General features: G+C 42.1%; 1 protein-coding gene across 3 annotated transcripts in view; it reads left to right on the top strand.

Moving 5' to 3' along the window:
- Nucleotides 1–668: 668 nt before the first annotated feature.
- LOC139565921 (sodium-coupled neutral amino acid transporter 4-like) overlaps nt 669–21,911 on the top strand; it is a 32,859-nt gene continuing 11,616 nt past the window's right edge. Inside the window, exons 1-13 of one of the 3 annotated variants that reach the window (XM_071386614.1) lie at nt 669–793; nt 14,422–14,646; nt 15,068–15,164; nt 15,445–15,560; nt 16,961–17,034; nt 17,170–17,262; nt 17,364–17,445; nt 17,612–17,694; nt 17,872–17,930; nt 20,583–20,834; nt 21,105–21,184; nt 21,295–21,395; nt 21,628–21,752. In XM_071386614.1, the coding sequence (XP_071242715.1) occupies nt 14,534–14,646; nt 15,068–15,164; nt 15,445–15,560; nt 16,961–17,034; nt 17,170–17,262; nt 17,364–17,445; nt 17,612–17,694; nt 17,872–17,930; nt 20,583–20,834; nt 21,105–21,184; nt 21,295–21,395; nt 21,628–21,752 (1,275 nt within the window). In that variant the 5' untranslated portion in view covers nt 669–793; nt 14,422–14,533. Of the gene's footprint in view, nt 798–10,697; nt 10,831–14,421; nt 14,647–15,067; nt 15,165–15,444; nt 15,561–16,960; nt 17,035–17,169; nt 17,263–17,363; nt 17,446–17,611; nt 17,695–17,871; nt 17,931–20,582; nt 20,835–21,104; nt 21,185–21,294; nt 21,396–21,627; nt 21,753–21,911 lie in introns of those variants that run through there. The other 2 variants (XM_071386615.1, XM_071386613.1) reach the window with 2 other exon arrangements.

Here is a 21,911-nt window from a genome sequence, read left to right as displayed (position 1 = left end):
TTATTTTAACTAGGCAAGTCAGTTAACAACAAATTCTTATTTACAATTACGGCCTAACAAAATGCAAAAGGCCAACATAATTTTAATGCATTATTATGATACCTGGGTTAGGAAAATGTAATCTGTAATAAACTCATCGTCTTCATTTTTAGGATAGCCTGCCCTACAGTGATAAACTGCAAAACACTTTCCCTCATGCTCTGAGAGGATTACGAAGACAAGACATCTTTAGAAAAACACTGTTGGTTGTTGCAATGTTCAATTATTTCATATAAGTAATTACTTTCTTAAAATCAGTTATCTAACTGAAATGAATTTGAAAGTGAACGTGTTGAATGAAAATGCATCCACAATTGAAGGTTTTTGGAAACTTTATGCAGCGCGCGCAAACAACGATAACCGTGCCCACTCCTTGAGTGCGTCTACTCAACGAACAGAATGTGTAATGTCAACAAATGAATCACACCAACGTGAAGGAGCTCCAAAATCAATTGTGCTCTTCATATTGCCTACGTTTTACATATTTCAGTCGACCACTGTCACTGTCCATCATACAACATACAACTTTCATGTTCTGCCATTGCCTATCGACGACTGCGAGATACAAAAGGCAATTGGTTGCTTTCAGTCCGAGGGTGTCTTGGTAGTGAAACATGATGCTTGAAGAGTTGCCATCACATGGTGGAAATTTCCACTGTGTCCCTCGGTTGTTAAATGGGAAGGGTCTCCCTTACTGGTGTTCACTACGCTTACTTGTCCTCCACCTCTGAAGCCCCGAACAATTACAATTTAGGTAGGTAGGTCCCCATTTAAGCTTTTTTCCTATGTTTAGCCTGTATATGTTCTCCCATAGTTGTGTAGGTATTGCATACTTGTTTGTCAACGTCGGCATTTTGAAACACTGTATCCCATTTCAATTCGCACCGGAAAGCTAATGGTTAATGTTGACATTATTGACAAAACATCTACAAGAGTAATTATCCAAGGCTGAAAATTGCGGTTTAATCTCTCAGGTAATCTGTTTAGCCAATAAATGTGTCGTTTAAAGGAACTATGGGATATTTAAAACACGTTCTTAGGTATTAGCCATGATATTTGATCAAATGTCATCATCCCTGTAGTATATTTGCTGTGTTTGGTGTAGCCTGAATGTTAAATAATAATGTTTTTAGCGAAAATAACACGTGTCGAATGTGTCGTGTAGCCTACATGAAGGGCCAATCTTCTATTGTAGACCGTTAATTATTATTATAACGCCAGTAAGTGATATTACATGTGTAATCCACTTACTAGCCAAATGCATTAAATATTTTGATGTGTTTTGGATAAGAAACAATGCAGTTTCTTCCACTGTTTGGAACTGCCCCGCGTGTGCATTTCGCATACTACAAAGGAACGTGGAAATTATTATTTTTACCATTCAATAACCTTCATAACGACACTGTCGGAGTTATAAAGTTTACATAGGTTTAATAGTTATTTTTGAATACAATTTCTGTATGTGTGTGTTTTAATAGTTTTACAATTATAAATATAGTGGAAATATCTGGACATGTAGAAATAAACGAGAAAGGTATTTTGGAGTGTATGGTTTAGCCTACAGACTGATTCCGCTTTCTTTCGTTGATTGGGGAGGAGCGTATATCTGGAAGATTCCTAAAGGGTTAAGTCATTTTAACCCTTAGACTTTTTCTTTATCTTTATGTCGTTGATAGGGATAGGCTCAGAGAATATTAAGATTTAATTTCACTTCTCTATTTGCTACTTTATTAATTGAAGATGTAAACCTACATATATTGTAAAAGTACATAAGGTTCTCAAATCCATGTTGTTCAAAAACACTCCTCCCTGTACCAGCATCGAGTTAAGGTTGTAGCATACATTATTAGCCCAGTGAGCCTACCATAACAGAAGCTCAGACATATATCATAAATAAAAATAAAGTAAGTGATTCAGGGAAAGATTTATATATATTGTCTGGTGAACTCCCACTCCCACTGACACTGCATGCATTATTAGGTTACATTTGCCACCAATAACATACTTTTTAGAGTACTGTGAGATGGGATTATTTTAAGTAATATTGGTTTTGAGTTGGGCAACCAAATTCAGATGACCTGACCTCAAGTGTGTCCCTAAATGGTAATGCTTCGCACATATGTAGACAAGTGCTGATGTTTACAAGTGCAGCACACGTATAGGTTAGTATTTGAGCAAAATTTCACAGTTTAGTGAAATGTTTTTATGGCATGAAGGTTCAGGAAGTTATACATGAAGTTAAAACAAAATGTCTAACTTCCGAATGTATCACGGTGAAAATACAGGTCTACAGGTCTGTTATATAGAGCATGCCAAAAGGGATCATACAGTTCCCATTGTTTTGAACTTTACAATGCAATTACTAAATTGTAAATTGGTAAAATCCAACCCACATCTTGGGTTGCTGACTGTGTCCACAGACTATTTTCTAGGTATCCATAAAATAAGGTCAATTTGTAATATGGGTAAACTATCTCTATCTCTGTGAAGCCTCTTTTGACACCTGTCAAAAGGACTATTATTAATAAAGTGTAGAAATTTGTTTTTTATTTTTATTTATTCTCACAAATGGTAACACAAATCATAGAGACAAAGATTGGAAATTACTTGCAAATGTGAGAAATTGTTTTCACATTTGATAATATCTTGATTTCACAGCTAATCTACTGATGTAACCATTCGGTGACAGACAGAAGCCTAGGCTATTACAGAGAACACTGTACACCGTTGATTGTTTACGGTCTAATAGAAAATGGGTTCATTCTATGTCAAAGACTTTCATGTCAGCAGTGTGCAGGTGTCTTCAAATGCAGGGGCAGGCCCTGGCACTTTTTCTCTGCACACACCTGTCAGTGGGGATAGAGAAATGGGCATGCTCTTTTCATTGGTCAGTATGAGGTGTGTGATGTAGGGTCTTGAGTGACCGAACAGATGTAGGTCAAAAAGCCCAGAGCTGTTCATGTTCGAGCAGTGACGGCTGATGCAATTGGGACTGTGTGGAACAGAGCAAACTTACCCGTAAGCCAGTCGCAAAGTCGTGTTTGAGGTGCGTGGTGCATGGCAGTTACTATTAACACTAATCCACTATTATTCCGCAAAGGAATCAAAGGATTTCGGGGTGATTTTCCAAAACACTGTCACTATGTCCTTTTGAAATCTGAGAAGGGCATACAATATGTGGGCTGGCTATTCTTACCACTACTATTGCATAATGCAATGACTAAATAGTTTGAACAATAAGAATACGGAACTTAAATATGCCCTGCACTAGCGATGGTAAGAAATATTTCTTAGACTAGCTTTCATTTTTGTGAAATGGCTTTGAACCAGGTCTCTTAATAATTGATCTTATCTCTATGAGACTAACCTGCATTGATTCATGTAATACCACATCCTACTGCATAATTACAACCAGAGTTATGGCTCTAACTATGATCTTTCTCTTGCATTTCAAAGATGGTGGTAGAAAAAGACTGGTTGTTTTTTTCTTTGTATTTTCTTCTACCAGATCTATTGTGTTGTATTCTCCTACATTCAATTCACATTTCCACAAACTTCAAAGTGTTTCCTTTCTTGGTACCAAGAATATGAATATCCTTGCTTCAGGGCCTGAGCTACAGGCAGTTAGATTTGGGTATGTCATTTAGGCGAAAATTGAAAAAAGGGGGCTATCCCTAAGAAATTAAATAAAGGTTAAATCAATTATTTTTTTAAGTGAGTCTCGGTTTCAAATGTCTCAGGTGCCAGCACATACTGGCTCGGAAATTGCGCAATTATGAGCAAGCGGCTAATGACATGCAGGGCCTTACCTGGCCCCGGGAGCACCCTCCTCCCCTAGCAAATTCAAGGCCACTCAGATGTGGTCCTACGTCAAGCAGTGCAACTTCGTCATCAGCCAACAAAAGTCATGGACAGATCAATAGGGACTGATAAGACCATCGGAACATGGGGGACCTGGGGAGAGTGTTCACAAACAAAGTTAGGACGGCCCATGTACAGTACCAGGAAGCAACAACGACTACAGCCTGAAGCCCATCAGGCCAACAAAATAGATCTTACTGCGGAGGTCCAGCTCAAACACGCATGGACCATGCTTTGGGTGGTCCCCTTCACCACAAACCTGGTCACACATTGTTGTATTTGATTATACCTTAGTAATAGCAGGGCCTCATACATCAGGCTCTTGTGCTGACCACACCAATACATATCACCGCACTCTTCACAAGATCGTCATGAGTATGTACAGTCATAATCTTTTTACAAAAGTATGTACAGCATGAGAAATGCCTGTATTGATGCTAAGGCTTGAGCAAAGAAGTATGTACAACAAGATCACTGAGTCGTACGTATGTACATAGTCGCATGGAGACCATGTGTATTTGATACCATTCCACTTATTCTGCTCCAGCCATTAACATGAGCCCGTCCTCCCCAATTAAGGTGCAACCTACCTCCTATGATTAGTACAGTACATGCTTGTGACTGTAACTCATACCGTACCTTTGTACATTGATGGCCTCTATTTTCTTTGACGAAGCCCAACTCCAATTCTGAAGTACAATGGCTCAGACACACCGATAGGATTGTCAAACGTTTGCCTGCCGACAGTACTTAGCACCTCTCAACAGTGTTGGCTGCCAATTTCTTCTGTGTTCAGACAGCAAAGACCTTGAAGTCGTCAGCCACTCAGCCTTGTTAAAATACACCATACCAGAAGGTGGCAGTAGAGTTGTTTGGCAATGCATGTCTGTGTGTGTTGCTTTGTCTAGTCAATGTTAGCGAGCTAGATGCGCTAATGTTGCTATGGTTGTGAAAAGCCCTTGTTGATACTAGCCAGATGGCCACAGCTAGCTAGCAAGATTACTTTTTTTTTTATGTACTCTCCATAATCGCATACAGCCCATATATACAGTTTTAGCTAGCTGGCTAACGTTAGCTAAATGGTTAGCATGATTCGCTAGCTAGGTAAAGTAAAGATACTGCATTGACTCTCAACAGCTACAGGCACCTGCTACATGGAAACAAATCCCTTGTGATTTATTTATAATGTTACTAGCTACAGTTGCTAGGTAGCATGCTTGGTTAGTGTTGTGTGTATTGTGCTGCACTTACCACCCCATTTGTTTCATAGTGTGTGTGTGATGGCCTTGTTCACTTAGCAAGCTAACGTTAGCCAGCTAGCTAGCTAACTAATAAGATAGTACACATTATCAAACCTACCAAAAAAGCACAAAACTCCTTACCTAGACGTAAAAGATGTAAACACTTGCTATAGATTTTCCATTTTTATGTAGCTTTATTGTTTTAGGTAGAACAATTCTGATTTAAAAAAAGGGTGGATTAGCTCTCCTTTTTTCCCTTATTGTCACTCCTGTCGGCTTCACCACGTGGAGGTTTGTGCTCTCTGATTGGCTCAAAGTCAAGTTGTTGGCCACTGCCGACCATTGCGATTCTACAAGTACACAGAAGGTACGCCTTTTGTTCTAGCAAGAGAAGGATTGGCCTCCTACTTTGATAAGTACCCATCGGCAGTCAGATTCTCGTGTGTTTCATGCTTAGCAGATTTCACTGAGAGATTGAACTTGAACAGTATTGATACTTTCACATGGGTTGCCAAGATCTTTTAGACTAAACCAGATGTTCTCGTGAACAGTTTGCCTTGTGCACTTCTACAGCACTGTATTGGTTTGATAGATTCAGGAGTAAGTGTTGCATGAAGTGGTAAAAGCATGGCAGTCATGTCACAGCTAGTGTAGAGATGTGAGGTTCTGAGGAATGGCTTATATTTAGCTCTGTTGCTATGTGGACTTTGGCCTGATGGGAGTCTCTCAGCCTCTATCAGATAATTTCTCCAGCCCAGTTATGCTCTAAATCAAATCCCATAGATGAATCCAACCCTGTGTTCTTAAGGATAACCTGTGTTCTCAGTGCTAAACCGTGTTCTCAATGCTAACCTGTGTTCTCAGTGCTAAACCGTGTTCTCAATGCTAACCTGTGTTCTCAATGCTAACTTTTGTTCTTGAGGCAATCTTGCTCTCTCAATGCTAACTTGTGTTCTTTGGGCTAACTTGTGCTTAATGCTAACATGGGTTCTTTAAGATAGCTTGTGCTCTCAATGCTAACTTGGTTCTTAACAAATGCACTATTTGGCTGTAGTCAATATGTATGGAGATCCTCGTGGAAATATTTGCATGTTTTGGAGCTTACCCTCAACCCACATGTTCAGCTCCATAGACGCCAGCTCACATGCTCTGACCTGTGGGAATGCTAGAGAACACACCTACTTGTTAGATGATATTGGCAAAGGCCTAACCAAACACCTTGCAAGTTTTGGGATGGATACCTTTGGGTATTTACTGATACCAGACAGGTGAATAGCAGCAGTGTTATGAAGCAACCTTTTCTATGTCAATAGCTAAATGCTGGATTTTCACATTTGAGTTCCCGACATTCAGAAACCATTCTCGCGAGTTGAATGGAGAGAAGGGACACCTAAATTCAACATTGGGTTTAAAACTGATCAGTGGCCGACATTCAAAGCTTTTCTAGTTGTACAGATGGATAAAAGGACTCACACAGCCAACAATAGTAACGAGCTAGTGTAGATAAGCAGTGGATCGGATGCATCTCCATGTAGGCTACACGAGTCAACCCCATCTTGAACTGGGCTCCCATAACACCCAAGGCATTTATGGTGGAGCTGAAATTGTGGCAGGGAGCCTCGGAGAGTGGACATGTAGAATGTGTCACATCTGTGACAGAGAAAGAGAGGCACATGCCACTCATAATTAACTTGCATGTGCAGACAACATCTAAATAGTTGATTTGTGGGTATCAACTTGACTGACAGGGTGGTTAGGACACATTAATACCACCAACCTTGTGGGGATATTAATGTAATCCCCGGCCGAGTCATACTGTAAAAAAGGGAACTGATGCGTCTCTGCTTGGTGCTGCTTGCTAGATTGGCCATGCGATAGACTAGCGTCCTGTCCAGGAGGTGTACTTGTACATCAAAATGTGCTTTGACTGGTTGTAACCCCTTCGACAATGCCATTAAAGACTTTTCACGGATGTAACTCCACTCTGTGAATTTCAGAGTAGTCCCACATGCAGGACACCCTTGACTTTCTCCTAAACTACCCTGAGGTGTCAGCTGATCACTGTAACCTGAGTCTTTTTTGACATCATGTTGTACCCGGACTATTGGTATTGACCCCCCTTTTTTTTACGCTGCTGCTACTCACTGTTTATTATCTGTGCATAGTCACTTTACCCCTACCTACATGTGTATATTACCTCAATTACCTTGACTAACCTGTTCCGCCGCACATTGACTCTGTACCGGTACCACCTGTATGTAGCCTCGTTATTGTTATTTAACCTATTTGTTTTAAATAACTCCTGTTTTTCTTAAAACTACATTGTTGGCTAAGGGCTTATAAGTAAGCATTTCATGGTAGGTCTACACTTGTTGTATTTGTAACAAGTGTGTGGAAGGGCTGGTGTATCTCTTGCACTGTATTGATTCCTTATTGACCTTTCAGCATTTGAGGGATTATCAGAAGGAGCATTGTGTTATATCCTCTTTGCTTTTGAATGCCAGTGTTACACACCTGATAGTACACAGGCTAATGGCTTCTAATGGTTCACCAGACGTAAGCATAGAGTTACATAGCAAAGATCAAAATGTGTCTCTCAACACATTCTAAACTGTTATGATGTAAGGGCCCAGACATTCTTCCAGCAATGTTGATGTTGGACGGAAAGAGATGTTGGTTTGTTTGATGCAACAAAAGCGGCACTTTCCATTACCGTCCTGGTGATATGTCATCTGGCCAATCATTCACCACCTACCGGAGCTATTTGCAGCATGTCACATGGTGTCTGGGGTACCGACTTATTTTGGTTGCCTTAAAATTCCTGCTTTCTATAATTGGTTAGAGAGCTGTGGAGGCTGCTGGAATGAGGCTAGTTGGACGACTGCGCTGGCAAGAGTCTGGTGACTGGAGTGCTGTGTACAGTTTGTGGGTGTGCATGCGCCTTTCTTGGGATAGGACCCTGTATTCACCCTATTAGAAATGCCTGTAGTATTGCTGTGACATGGTGTTTCAGCTGTTCCAGTTACCTGCTGGTGCCAGTGGACTGGTTTGGTGTTTTTGTTTTGGAAGATAAGAGAGGTCAGGAGGCCTCTTGACCTGTAATTGACAACCGCTGTTAACCAGCTGCTGTTCACCCAACATGTGGGTCTCCTGCTGCAGAAATAACCCAACTAATAGGCATCTACAGGCCAGATCCTACTCTGTCGACGTCAGAGACCCCTCGTAAAAAGTGAATAAGTTGGAGGGGGAGTATTTGCCTCCAGTCCAGTGGGTTTTTGGGGGACCACAGTTGAAGTACTTCCAGTAATGCAGTTGATGCAAGGATCTGGCTCTTGTTCTTCACAGAGACACAGAGGGAGAGAGAGTTCAAATTACTGTAAAAAAAATACCATATAAAGTTCAGCCCATGTAGCTGAAGCTTCTGATATACAGCAGGAAAACATTGGCTGTTATTTATAGCCCGTTATCCACAATGCTAGGTACTGTATAATCCTCCAGGTAGATGCTTGAGATTTTCAGAATAGGACATCTGTTACTGAATGAATATTGATTTGATTGAAGATGGCCTCTTATATACAGAAGAGCCCAATGCAAAGTGTTCCGTAAGTTCCTCAATGTCAATAAGAAATGTTTACTGGAACAATAATTACAGGAAGGTTTAATTTATATCCACATTTGAAAGGAGTGTTTGAAGATGGGAATGTCTTGACATGGGGAAATAGCTGGGGTAAGGAGCGCAACTGGTCAGAGGGCTAAGCTGTTGTTATTTCCGTGGTCAATCCATGTGATGTCGAGTAAATATGCATCTTCTTGTGTGTGAGTGATGTAATATGACATGACAAATGCCGTGATAAAACAATGTTTGGTTAGAATGTTTCACTGGCTTCTATAATGTTCAGCTTTGCTTCAGCCAATGTAGTAGTTATTGTCTTAATAACGTTGATGTCAAGGCTTTTTGTGTTGTAGTTTAGAATTTGTGTTGTAATGACTAAGTACGTCTCTGTTCGTTTGAGTAGTGGCTGGAGCAGGCTTGTTCCAGTCAGTCGCTTCTCCTGTGTGACCTGGGCTGGTCTAGAACCGTTAATGATTGGCTCAGAGACATTAGACTGTTTGGTGTGTGAAACCCTCGCACTTCAGAAGTGTGACACCTTTTAAGGAATGCTCCCATAGCCAGAAGGAAGTCTGTGAAGATCTGTGAAGATTTCAGGCATGGTCAGTAGGACTGTCACTAGAATTAACCTTTTCATTTAATTCTCCCTGTATTCATTTCTCTTACCTTCTCGTTAAAATTTCACTCTGATTGAATTTCTGAGCTTCTTTTTATACATTGCACTCAACTCTGAATAGGCTGGATATTTTCCATGTAATTTGCCACAGTGGTGATGCATTGCCCATGGTAGCATAGAAGAGTATTTTTGTTTGTGTTTTCGGGCTATTGGTGCTTAGTAGCAGATCATTTTCCATGAATGAGGGTTGAGGTATAAATGGAGTTGACATGTCTTCCAGCTTTGGATCGTCCTGACTGACTTAGTCTTTGAATTGTTGAGATAACTTACTTGCAAAAGTGGTTTGTTTTGTGTCTTAACTTGTAACTAATTACAAATACTACATGTGAATATACGACATGCTATTTAGGTTACTCTGTGGAGAGTTTATATCTGTATGTGTGAGTGATGTTATGTGACTGTACTGCTCTGCTTCTGCAGATGTCTTGTGTGGACCAGACACTACTCTCTGCTGTAACAGGTGTGGACTAGACAATACTCTCTGCTGTAACAGGTGTGGACTAGACAATACTCTCTGCTGTAACAGGTGTGGACTAGACAATACTCTCTGCTGTAACAGGTGTGGACTAGACAACACTTTCAGTAATATTTATTTTATTTCAGAAAATGTGGTGGGTTGTGGACTCAAAAGAAGCATTTCATGTGTCTGATTTGAAGTTTCTCTGTGTATAATGTGTGTGTGTGTGTGTGTGTACGTGTGTATGAGGGGGATTACAAAATTGGACTGTTAAGACCCCATCCTTCAGCGGAGTGTGACCTTGCGCTCAGCGGCACACTCAGCTGTGGCCCCTGATTGGCGGGCAGTGTCACAACCTCCCCAGTGGATGCCAGTTGTCTCTGGCAGGCTCTGAATGCTTAACGGTACGCTGAGTCAACCCATGGTAGTAGGGGGTAGGGTTAGTGGGAAGGGAGGGGTGTGTGGTTGAGGGCAGGACAGGGTAGGACAGTGACCGCAGCATGAGGACGGTACCATTTGCACCCAGGGATGACCACCCGGCGTGTGTGCTCGGCAGGCCATCACAGAACAAACATCAGTTGATGCAACAACGCTCACTGTGCAATCTTGGCCGAGCTTTCAGGATGTCTGTGTGCTGTCCCTCTCTCTCTCTCTCTCTAACCCCTCCCTCTCTTCTACTGATTAACTCCTCTCTCTGCCTTTCTCTCTCTTGCTCCTTTTTCATTGACGTAGGGGAAAGGGGGGGAGGCGTTGTTGGCTTCAGGCTCCTGACGTGATTGGCCAGGGTGGGTCCTTCCCCTGCTCTTTAAAAGCCTTCCTCTCACCTGGGTTACAAAAAAGCAGCAGCTCTTGCCTCTCCCGGCTGCTCACTAGCACTGTCCTCATTCTCCCCCCCAAACAAGCCAAAAAAAACACTTCGGACCCCCTCTCTGTCATCTCTGAATGAGTGAGTATGTCTCCTTTTCCACATGATTTATCTGCTTCTCGTGTCGGGGAACTTTAGTTACCTTGATCTAAGTTTGTTATTCAAATAGGCACTAAGTTGTAACTGCTGAGAAAATAAAAAATCTTGTAGAGGAAAGTGGAGAATTTTCTACAGTTTTCTTGAGAAACTGTAGATGCACCTAGCTGAATTAGTTTGTTTTGTGCTTTTGAGAATGTGGGAGGTATTTCATTGGTTGAAGTATTCAGTTGGTTTCCTTTGAGCATTTGTTTGTGGGTTTATTAGATGTTTTGTTGGGTAGAAAACCAAGCCACTGCTGAAGTGGGACTTGAGTGGTAGTTTGAGTTAGACAGAGCTAATCTTTGAGCTAATGATGTGTTGTGTACCTCCAGTAAGAATGGGATCCTCTGGTACTGTACTTTTGTTGTGTCCTTAAACTTGGAGTTGAGTGTTATGTAAATTGCACAGACTCCTTTTCTGCTACTTCTGGACAGATACAACGAATGAAGTTCATGTTTTTCCCATTCAGATGATTGATGTCACGCTGTTGGCAAATTGGATTAGAAGAATCTCAAGTTTTGATCAGTGTTTGTTGTGTCACAGAACTGACTTGTCTATTAAAAGTGTTGTAGCCTTGTTGTATGCAAGCACACTATATTAGATTTAGGCGTTAGGCATTTTCAAGAAGGTTCTTTATTTGCACAATATACAAGGCTTGGTATCAAATATTGTGTTTGATAATACAATAAACGATTTGGCATACAGATGCCGTATCTTAATTTGATCATCCTGTTGTTGCAGGAGTTTTCCTTAACAGCAGGACATGGAAACTTGTAGTGTATTTGAGGTTTAAAAAAGCTTCTAAAGTTTGTGATTTTCACTTTAAAATGTCAGACTTGACTTGCCCTAACGAAAAATGTATCACCCCCTACACAAAATGTCCATTAATTATAATCCACGTCATAATTTACATTTCCTGTTGCTGCAGGATTCTTTTCCTGCTGTAACAAAAACTGTCTCAAATTAAAATCTAAATCTTAAAGTCTGTACTTGCGTGCATTTATCACATTGGCTTTATCAAACAGCAAATGCATACACAGACACATTGACTAACACACTGTGACAACTTTAAATCACATTCACTCAGTTGTTGTTATTCAAACAATCATATGCAAAAGTAGCAGTGGTTTTAACTACAGTGGGTAAAGCATACATTTCAGATGTGCATGAAAGGCAAAGGTTCAAAGATTTTGCTGGGGCTGGGTCTATGGCTATAGGTAGCTTAGTCATAGCATAACACAAGGTATATGCACGGGGAGCAGTGGAGTGCTTAGCTGCCTGGGTGGAGGGGTGAAGTTTGGTTGAGCAGGTTCTTTCTTATTTGCTCGAGGGTAGCACACTGGGGAGGTGTACAGTTGGGACCATGATTGATTGTATTTGTATGCAATGCACACTTTCGATCACAAAGATACAAATATCTACCAATACGAAGATATAGGCCTACCAGTCAATCTGTCTATCTAGAGGAGACGTAACAGAGGAATGTACTAGGACACACAGCAGTTCCAGGAACGCAGCTGGTATAGGCACAGCAGGAACTAGAATGCGATCAAACCAGAACTATGTAGAGTAGACAAGCTAGGCAAAACTAAGTATGTAGAAAAATGCTTCACAAACAGCTAACGATTGGCTTGGCTATACATTTCCATACAGGGGAGGTGACAGCAGTCACAACAAAAGAGGTGTGTGGTAAGATACAGGTTCAGTCTGTCTATGACTTCTCTCTTACATGACCTGTTTCAGTCCTGAAGGCCATGGATCTCTGTCCTGACTGGGTACAACATGGAGGACCTACTGTGCATAGACTCACTTACGTAATGTTTTATTGACTGTTAACGTGGCGTGCTTTGACGATCATGTGAGGATGATGGATTTTATACTTGGCCCAGTTTCATTAATGCCTGGGGCAAGAGTGTAAATAGCCAGAGTGTAAATAGCAAGAGTTGAAATAGCAAGAGTTGAAATAGCAAGAGTTGAAATAGCATGTGACTGAAATGTATTTTCTAGCACTAAAACTTCATTTCAAAGAGTTTTTACAATGCTTGTTTTTTGATGGGCAGCACTGAAATGTTAATTCATGGACTTGGATTGGTGGATGAGGTTATATTCCATAGCTGTTTGTTTATGGCTTTGTCACAACGTTGGCCATCCATGTTTGTTACTAAGGTTTAGATGTGTTTCACCGTTGTTTTTTTCCTGGGGTGTTGGTCGGTAGGACAGGGGAGGGAGCAGGGTGCGACTTTTGGGAACCTGGATGGACAAGGGCCCTGGCTGCTCAGCTGTTTTTACCCATTCATGTCAAAGAAGCCTTTGTATGGGAAGAACAGCACTGTGGGTAATTGGCTGTTAAAATAATTTAGCAGAGCTCTGTGTGCGCTGCCCAGTGCCTCATCTTGTTGTTACGTAATAGCAGCAATCAAATGTTCAATAGAATGGAAATATGAACACATGCCTCCTGCTGGCCCACTACTTCAGTGCACTCGGTGCGTTCAATTGAATTGGGTTTACCGTGGACAGCAATACAGACAGGCCTTTGTAGCGTGCTTTCCCAGAGGTTAGGAACATTTGGTTGGAAACTTGCCTGCCTCATGGCCTCATAAGCCGACCTCTTTGACCCGAATTTAGGATTCAGGCGTGTTTTTGACATAATGTTGAGACTTGCTTTCACCCACCTGAAATGAATGTGGTTATAGCATCATAAAGGAAACTGCACCGCAGCAATAGAACATGGACGTGTGTCTGAAAGGGTTACTTAGTGGTTCTTTTAGGGAAAATAATCTGTGCTATTCTATTAAAATAGATGATATGTAAAATTGAGATCACAATTAATATGGGATTTTACGGTCTGTTAAGCAATAAAAAACTACAATTACTTATCTACATCGACTACAAAATATTTTTGAACTTGATACAGTTAGAGGCCATTTTGTTAACTCTCAGTGTATAGCAGAGTACAAAAAGTATCCAAAACCAGTCTGCACGGAATGTCAAGATTCCAATGCGTGACAGGAACAGTGATATTGTTTATGAAAGACGCCATGGTTACAGCACACTGAAGTGCGTGAGCTACCAACATGTATCGAATGGAGAGATAAAATGGTGCTGCGGGTTCAGGGGAATGTGACACAGAAGGGTGTGTGTAGAATGACACCTTTTCTTCCCCTTGAAGTGTCCTTTGTCAAGGCCCTAGAGTTCTGGCCAGTCAGATAAGACTCATTGAATGTATCTTCATAACATTAACAGTAACTAGCTCATTGTTGACAGATTACACAGTCAAATCAGAGAAAACTTGTGGCCATGGCCTTTTTGACTGGACATGTACTACTTTGTATCTTATTAGGGATATTGTCACTTTATAGAGGGCTAGTCAAAGTGTAATTACAAAGAAATGATGGCTAGTTGAGGCCCACAACTTTTAGTCAACGTTTAGACAACATTGAATGATTGGTTGTATGTTTGCTGGTTATAAGGGCTTCCCGCCACATCAGCAGCTCTCTGAATATTTACTATCTCTCCCTCTGCTGTTTTCTGCAGGTATTTGCCCTATAGTGTAAGGCTGAGATAAAGCAAGCCAACCTACCGAGTACAACTGCTCTGCTTTGGACCGTGACCCCTTCCCCAGCCCCGTACCACTATAGCCGTAACCATGGACCGCATGGAGCTGAAGAAAGTCTGCATGGAGGCAGACGATGACAGCACAGCCAGTTTGGACGACCGCTTCACAGAGCCCATCGACTCAGAGAAGGCCACCATCAACAGGTGTGGTTCAATACTGTATCAATTATTTTATCTGAGACTTTCTACAGAAAACAACAGGAAAGAAAGCGCATTTCCTTAGTTGTTGCAACAAGAATGTGTTCTTTGTCAAACTGTATAGAAATTATGTTCTTTATCATACATTTATTGTCTCCTACCTATCATTGTCTAATGTACACAATGCTTTTCAATACACTGGTTAGGAGAATCTCTCAGCTCATAGCTTCACTGTAAAGCACCAACAGATTAGCTACACTGTAATCTCATTTCTTCAAACACCCCAAAAAATTAAATAAACATATAGAAGCTGGAACTAGGCTAACTGACCCTGTAACCACTCAAAAAGTCCAAACATAGCTGTCATAAACTAGTCATAAAGAAGTATTTTAAACTAGAGATTGATTCAATGATTGTACATCTGCAGTCACTTCCTGGATGAGGATGGAGACGCAGAGAGCCACAAATTTCTCACTAATGGGATTATGAAGAAGAAGAAGTACGAGGAGTATCAAGAAGAATACGTAAGAAGACTGACGATGAACTATCGATGACAACACATGCATGTTTGCTCTTGCTTATGGACACTGTATCTCTTAGCAACAACCTTGGCCATTTCCTCAAAAGCTGTCTGCTTTTATTCAAACTTTCATTCCAAGGAACCCTTTCGTAGGAACTGATAGTTTACATGTGTGTGACGGGTGGTGCATGCACGTGTGTGTGTGTGAAATGTTCTTGTTTACGATCAGTTGAACTCATAGTAATCTCTCTCTTACCCTCTCTCTCTAACGTTTTCTCTCTCAGCACCCAGGACATACCTCCTTTGGTATGTCGGTCTTCAACCTGAGTAATGCGATCATGGGCAGCGGCATCCTGGGTCTCTCCTACGCCATGGCCAACACTGGCATTGTGCTTTTTGTGTAAGTGTGTGTCAACTTCTGCCATAGAGACAATGTGGAACGGGGTCAGTGTTTGGTTTCTGCAACAGTCAAGTGATTAAAGCACCAGCTAATAAAGTAAAGTATTCTGTCTGCATCGTATAGTATTACTGATAGGACTGAAATAACTTCAGAGTCCTTGGTATAGCAAGTGGGGTTTGACAACAGAGTGAGTGGTGGGGTATGTATTCGAGAATAGGCAGACACTAACTCTGGTTCGAAGTCAGGACCTTTTTGTGACATGCCATCCCCAGCATGCATGCAAAGGTGGCGTGAACAACCATGTCACCCAATCCATTCCCAGCTTCCCCGGATTGTGTTTAAGGTCCGTAAGAGTCTGTTCAAACAATCCCTATAACCAGGTTTCTCAAATGTCCAAAACAGGATGATGATGCTTTACTTCAGTCCTGTTTCCATTGTATATGGCTGGGCTTTACCAAGAAAGAATTTGGTGACAGTACTTTCACTAAGCAAAAACATATCCCTGAAAGTGATTGAAGGACAGGAGACAAGGAAGTAGATTAGAAACCCACTTGATGATTATATTGGTGCAGCCGGTTTGTTCCGGTCCTAAGGAGTTTACAGGGAGTCCTTTAACGTCAGTCCCCCTCATCAGTTGCGACATCTTACTTCCGCACCATCTATTCTGGGCTTCCCTGACATTCTGTAAGGTGGTATCACATAACACCCATTTGATACAGTCATTCACCTGCTTGCCTGTCTGGCCAACAATAGTACAGTGAGGGGTAGAGGGGCAACTCTCAATTCAAAAACAACATGTTTAATTCAGTTAGTTGAATACGTTGGAGCCCATTGGAGGCTGGATGATTGGGTTAGAGGCTCCTTGGTGACCAAGGCCCCTTGTGACCTCTTTAAGTGTAAGGATTTAAGGCTGATCATGTTCAGCCGATGCGGGAAACCCATACATCCCCTCCCGGAATACCTCACAAGTTACTTTATTGACTTATATAATAGCTCAGCGTTTAGTCTGGTCTCTAAGCACTGACACGCATTGGTCTGCCACTATTTTGTCTGAGCTGGCACATATATCGACATGGCATGATAGTGTCTTTGACATGTGCTTTAGGCATTGGAACATGGTCTTCTCAAATAGGCAATAAATGCATGCCAGAGAAAGCATCAGGTCCCCCCCCCCTCAAGTTAAATACGACTGCAGTTCTAAAGCTAAGTTTACCTCCCTAAATAGGTAATGGGGGAAACAGAGTGAGAGTGACTAGGGGGGGAAACTAGTGAAAGTTATTATGTAGGGTGTTTTGTAACCCAGTTGATTCCCCTCCAAGTGTTGTTCTTTGTGATTTGTGTAAGATTTCCGTATGGTATAGCCCAATGCTAATGTCTGACTGGTTTCTATCCCAACGTAGAGTCCTTCTCTTGGGTGTGGCCATCTTGTCGTTGTACTCCGTTCACTTGCTGCTAATGACTGCAAAAGAAGGAGGTAGGTGTATGTTTTAACTCATGGGCATGTCTGTCTTTCGTCAGCCTCTGTCTGTCTATCTGTCCTCACCTTTCTGCTTTTTTTCCTCTGTATCTTTGAATATCACTCATCAGCACATTGTCGTTGTTCTAACAGGCTCTCTCATCTATGAAAAGTTGGGAGAGCGAGCTTTTGGCTGGCCAGGGAAAATGGCTGCTTTTGGATCGATAACCCTTCAAAATATTGGTGGTAAGTGAACAGCTAATGTTGCATTCATCGTAGTGTTATGATTCTATTTTGAAATGTACATGTGTTTCAGTGTGGGAATATCTGTGTTTGTTTGCACCCAGCCATGTCCAGCTACCTCTTTATTGTAAAGTATGAACTGCCAGAAGTGATCCGTGCCTTCATGAGACTGGAGCAGAACTCTGGGTAAGTGTCTGTCTGTCATTGGTTAACTATTTCATAAAATCCATTATTTGTAGTTCATTTGGCACAGGTGGCACAACACACTACACAGTTTGGTTGGTGTATTGATAGATAGATGGATGGATTGATGCTCTGTGTGTGAGACCTGTTCTCTCTGCGTTGTTTACAGTGAATGGTACATGAATGGAAACTACCTGGTTGTGTTTGTGTCCATCGGTATCATCCTGCCTCTCTGCATACTCAAAAACCTGGGTAAGTTGTGTGTGTATGGGTGTATGCGTGAGTGCGTGAGGGTGTGTGTGGGTGTGCGGTTGCGAGTGTGTTTCAGAGTTAGTCTTTGTATGCTTTGTTTACATAATGTGTGTGAGTGTTTGCTTGATAGTACATTAGTACATAGAGTTTCTCTCTAATTCTCTCTCTTGTCTCTAGGCTACCTTGGCTACACCAGTGGATTCTCTCTATCCTGCATGGTGTTTTTCCTGGGAGTGGTAAGTTTAACCTGCCTCCGCTAGTTTAGCATTTTTAGCCCTCTCAATGACTGAACAATGACGGATGATGGTGTTGATATTATATAAAGTACCATCAGATGTGAGATAAGACGGCTATATTTCACCTTCTGTCAATATGCCAACAACTACAGCTTTTTATCAACTCTGACATTCTTTTTCTGTCCAGTCATGTTTCAATGCAGACAGAACATACAGTGGGGCAAAAAAGTATTTAGTCAGCCACCAATTGTGCAAGTTCTCCCACTTAAAAAGATGAGAGAGGCCTGTAATTTTCATCATAGGTACACTTCAACTATGACAGACAAAATGAGAAAAAAAAATCCAGAAATCACATTGTAGGATTTTTAATGAATTTATTTGCAAATTATGGTGGAAAATAAGTATTTGGTCAATAACAAAAGTGTATCTCAATACTTTGTTATATACCCTTTGTTGGCAATGACAGAGGTCAAACGTTTTCTGTAAGTCTTCACAAGGTTTTCACACACTGTTGCTGGTATTTTGGCCCATTCCTCCATTAGATCTCCTGTAGAGCAGTGATGTTTTGGGGCTGTTGCTGGGCAACACGGACTTTCAACTCCCTCCAAAGATTTTCTATGGGGTTGAGATCTGGAGACTGGCTAGGCCACTCCAGGACCTTGAAATGCTTCTTACGAAGCCACTCCTTCGTTGCCCGGGCGGTGTGTTTGGGATCATTGTCATGCTGAAAGACCCAGCCACGTTTCATCTTCAATGCCCTTGCTGATGGAAGGAGGTTTTCACTCTAAATCTCACGATACATGGCCCCATTCATTCTTTCCTTTACACGGATCAGTCGTCCTGGTCCCTTTGCAGAAAAACAGCCCCAAAGCATGATGTTTCCACCCCCATGCTTCACAGTAGGTATGGTGTTCTTTGGATGCAACTCAGCATTCTTTGTCCTCCAAACACGACAAGTTGAGTTTTTACCAAAAAGTTCTATTTTGGTTTCATCTGACCATATAACATTCTCCCAATCTTCTTCTGGATCATCCAAATGCTCTCTAGCAAACTTCAGACGGGCCTGGACATGTACTGGCTTAAGCAGGGGGACACGTCTGGCACTGCAGGATTTGAGTCCCTGGCGGCGTAGTGTGTTACTGATGGTAGGCTTTGTTACTTTGGTCCCAGCTGTCTGCAGGTCATTCACTAGGTCCCCCTGTGTGGTTCTGGGATTTTTGCTCACCGTTCTTGTGATCATTTTGACCCCACGGGGTGAGATCTTGCGTGGAGCCCCAGATCGAGGGAGATTATCAGTGGTCTTGTATGTCTTCCATTTCCTAATAATTGCTCCCACAGTTGATTTCTTCAAACCAAGCTGCTTACCTATTGCAGATTCAGTCTTCCCAGCCTGGTGCAGGTCTACAATTTTGTTTCTGGTGTCCTTTGACAGCTCTTTGGTCTTGGCCATAGTGGAGTTTGGAGTGTGGCTGTTTGAGGTTGTGGACAGGTGTCTTTTATACTGATAACAAGTTCAAACAGGTGCCATTAATACAGGTAACGGGTGGAGGACAGAGGAGCCTCTTAAAGAAGAAGTTACAGGTCTGTGAGAGCCAGAAATCTTGCTTGTTTGTAGGTGACCAAATACTTATTTTCCACCATAATTTGCAAATAAATTAATAAAAAATCCTACAATGTGATTTTCTGGATTATTTTCTCTCATTTTGTCTGTCATAGTTGAAGTGTACCTATGATGAAAATTACAGGCCTCTCTCATCTTTTTAAGTGGGAGAACTTGCACAATTGGTGGCTGACTAAATACTTTTTTGCCCCACTGTACTTGTTGCCAAAATAGTACATTTCGCCTACATTGCTTTTGTATTCTTGGCACACGGCGTCTTGATCGTACCTACTTTATCCTCCTTAAATGTCATCCTGACAGTTTGTAGGGTATTATGCCAATGCTGGCTTTGCTCTCACAGGCAATGTGGGTGATTTGCATGCCATGGTAGTTCCTGGTAACATTTAGAATATGCCTGGTGTGGAGTTCAGCTGGTTAGTTACCGTACATGAGATTAGAGATGAGTTTATCAATAGCCTTCTTTTGATATCTTAAACTCCACTTTGGCCCACTTGCTCTCTAGTGCTGTATCATATTAAACCCTGATACAGTCTGTATCATCATTAATGAAATAGATCTGTGCTTGCGGCCACACTCAGCTTTACACAGGGTTTATACTATAGTAGCTATCAGAGAGGCATCCTATGTAGTTAGTAACCCTGAAAGTACATAGTTTAGCGTTCAGCGTCTGTTTCTTTGAAGACAGAATGAAAGATTACAGGATGGAAGGAACTCATTGCTCTGCAATATAATGGAATGCTGCCAATGTAATATAATGCATTTCTAAGTTTGCTAATCGTCCCCATCTCACCCCTTTGTCCCCATCTCACTCCTCTCCCCCCTCTGTCCCCATCTCACCCCTCTGTCCCCTCTTTACCCTATCTGTCCCCATCTCACCACTCTGTCCCCATCGCACCCCTCTGTCCCCTCTTTACCCTATCTGTCCCCATCTCACCCCTCTGTCCCCTCTTTACCCCTCTGTCCCCATCTCACCCCTCTGTCCTCATCACTCTGTCCCCATCTCACCCCTCTGTTCCCTCTTTACCCCTCAGCTGATCTATAAGAAGTACAACCTCCCCTGCCCGATGCCCTTCATGTACCATCATGCCAACCACAGTATGAATGGAACAGCCCTGGGGCCCCACGCCCTGCACAACGGCACCGTCCTCATGGAGTTCTCCAGAGCTGACATGTCCCCCGCCTCCTACCTGGACGGCCACCACACCTCAGGGGTCCGCTTCGAACCACACCCCGACGACGTGGAGGAGATGTGCACGCCCAAGTACTTTGTGTTCAACTCTCAGGTGAGTAAGTGAGGTGTGGAGCTACTGTATGTGGGTGGGGTGTGTGCATACGTGTGTGTGTGTATATGTGGTGAGTCGGGATGCTTCATGTGTATAATTCTGTGTTTTGGAAACAATATCCTCTGAAAAACATTCCCAAAAACGGGATTAATCAACGTTTAGAAGAACGCAATTCTTAACGTACATGAAATCAAACCAAACATAGTTAGCTGCTGTGAGTGTGTATCTGGGCCTGTGTTTCATCCACAATCTCTTCTCCTGTCATTTCAGACTGCTTACACTGTTCCCATCCTGGCCTTCTCCTTTGTGTGCCACCCTGAAATTCTACCCATCTACAGTGAACTCAAAGAGTAAGTGCATCCAAGTGAATTACAAAAGACACGTTTGCATAGACGCTCATATAAATTGCTGCGGTACATTTTCTCCATACATCTCACATCTCAACTTGCGTTTTCCCCAGTCGCTCCCGGAGAAAGATGCAGAACGTGTCCAACCTGTCCATTCTGGCCATGCTGGTCATGTACATGTTCTCAGCGCTGTTCGGCTACCTCACTTTCTACGGTAAGATACATTTACAGCAATTGTATTACTTTGTTTCTGCTTTTATTGGCGTTATATGTTCATTTTATAAGTGAAATGTTTGAAAAAGAGACAGTAGTATGTATTAAAATACACTAGTAAGCTACTATAACCATTGTGTGTTTGTTTACCATATCTCTCTCTCACACCCAGTTCAGGCTTTTGTATTGGTATGTCTCTGACATCTTGTATTCCTTCTTTCTCCTGAACACAGAAAACGTGGAGGCAGAGTTGCTCCACACCTTCACCAAGGTGTATAAGTTTGACACCATGCTCCTGCTGGTCCGTCTGGCTGTCCTGACCGCTGTCACCCTGACTGTCCCCATTGTCCTGTTCCCTGTAAGTACGAGGCATCTGCTCAAACGCACGCAGACACACACACACACGCACATCCACACACACAAGCAGAGACTCGCACACGCATGCATGCACACAGACACACACACACCCACATACACAAAACATATGCACACATTCTCACACCTACAATTTATGCAG

The sequence above is a fragment of the Salvelinus alpinus genome, chromosome 37, assembly GCF_045679555.1.
Source record: "Salvelinus alpinus chromosome 37, SLU_Salpinus.1, whole genome shotgun sequence".
NCBI classification, from domain to species: Eukaryota; Metazoa; Chordata; class Actinopteri; order Salmoniformes; family Salmonidae; genus Salvelinus; species Salvelinus alpinus.
Note: the sequence above shows the minus strand (reverse complement) of the source record. Positions and strands in the feature narration are given on the sequence as shown.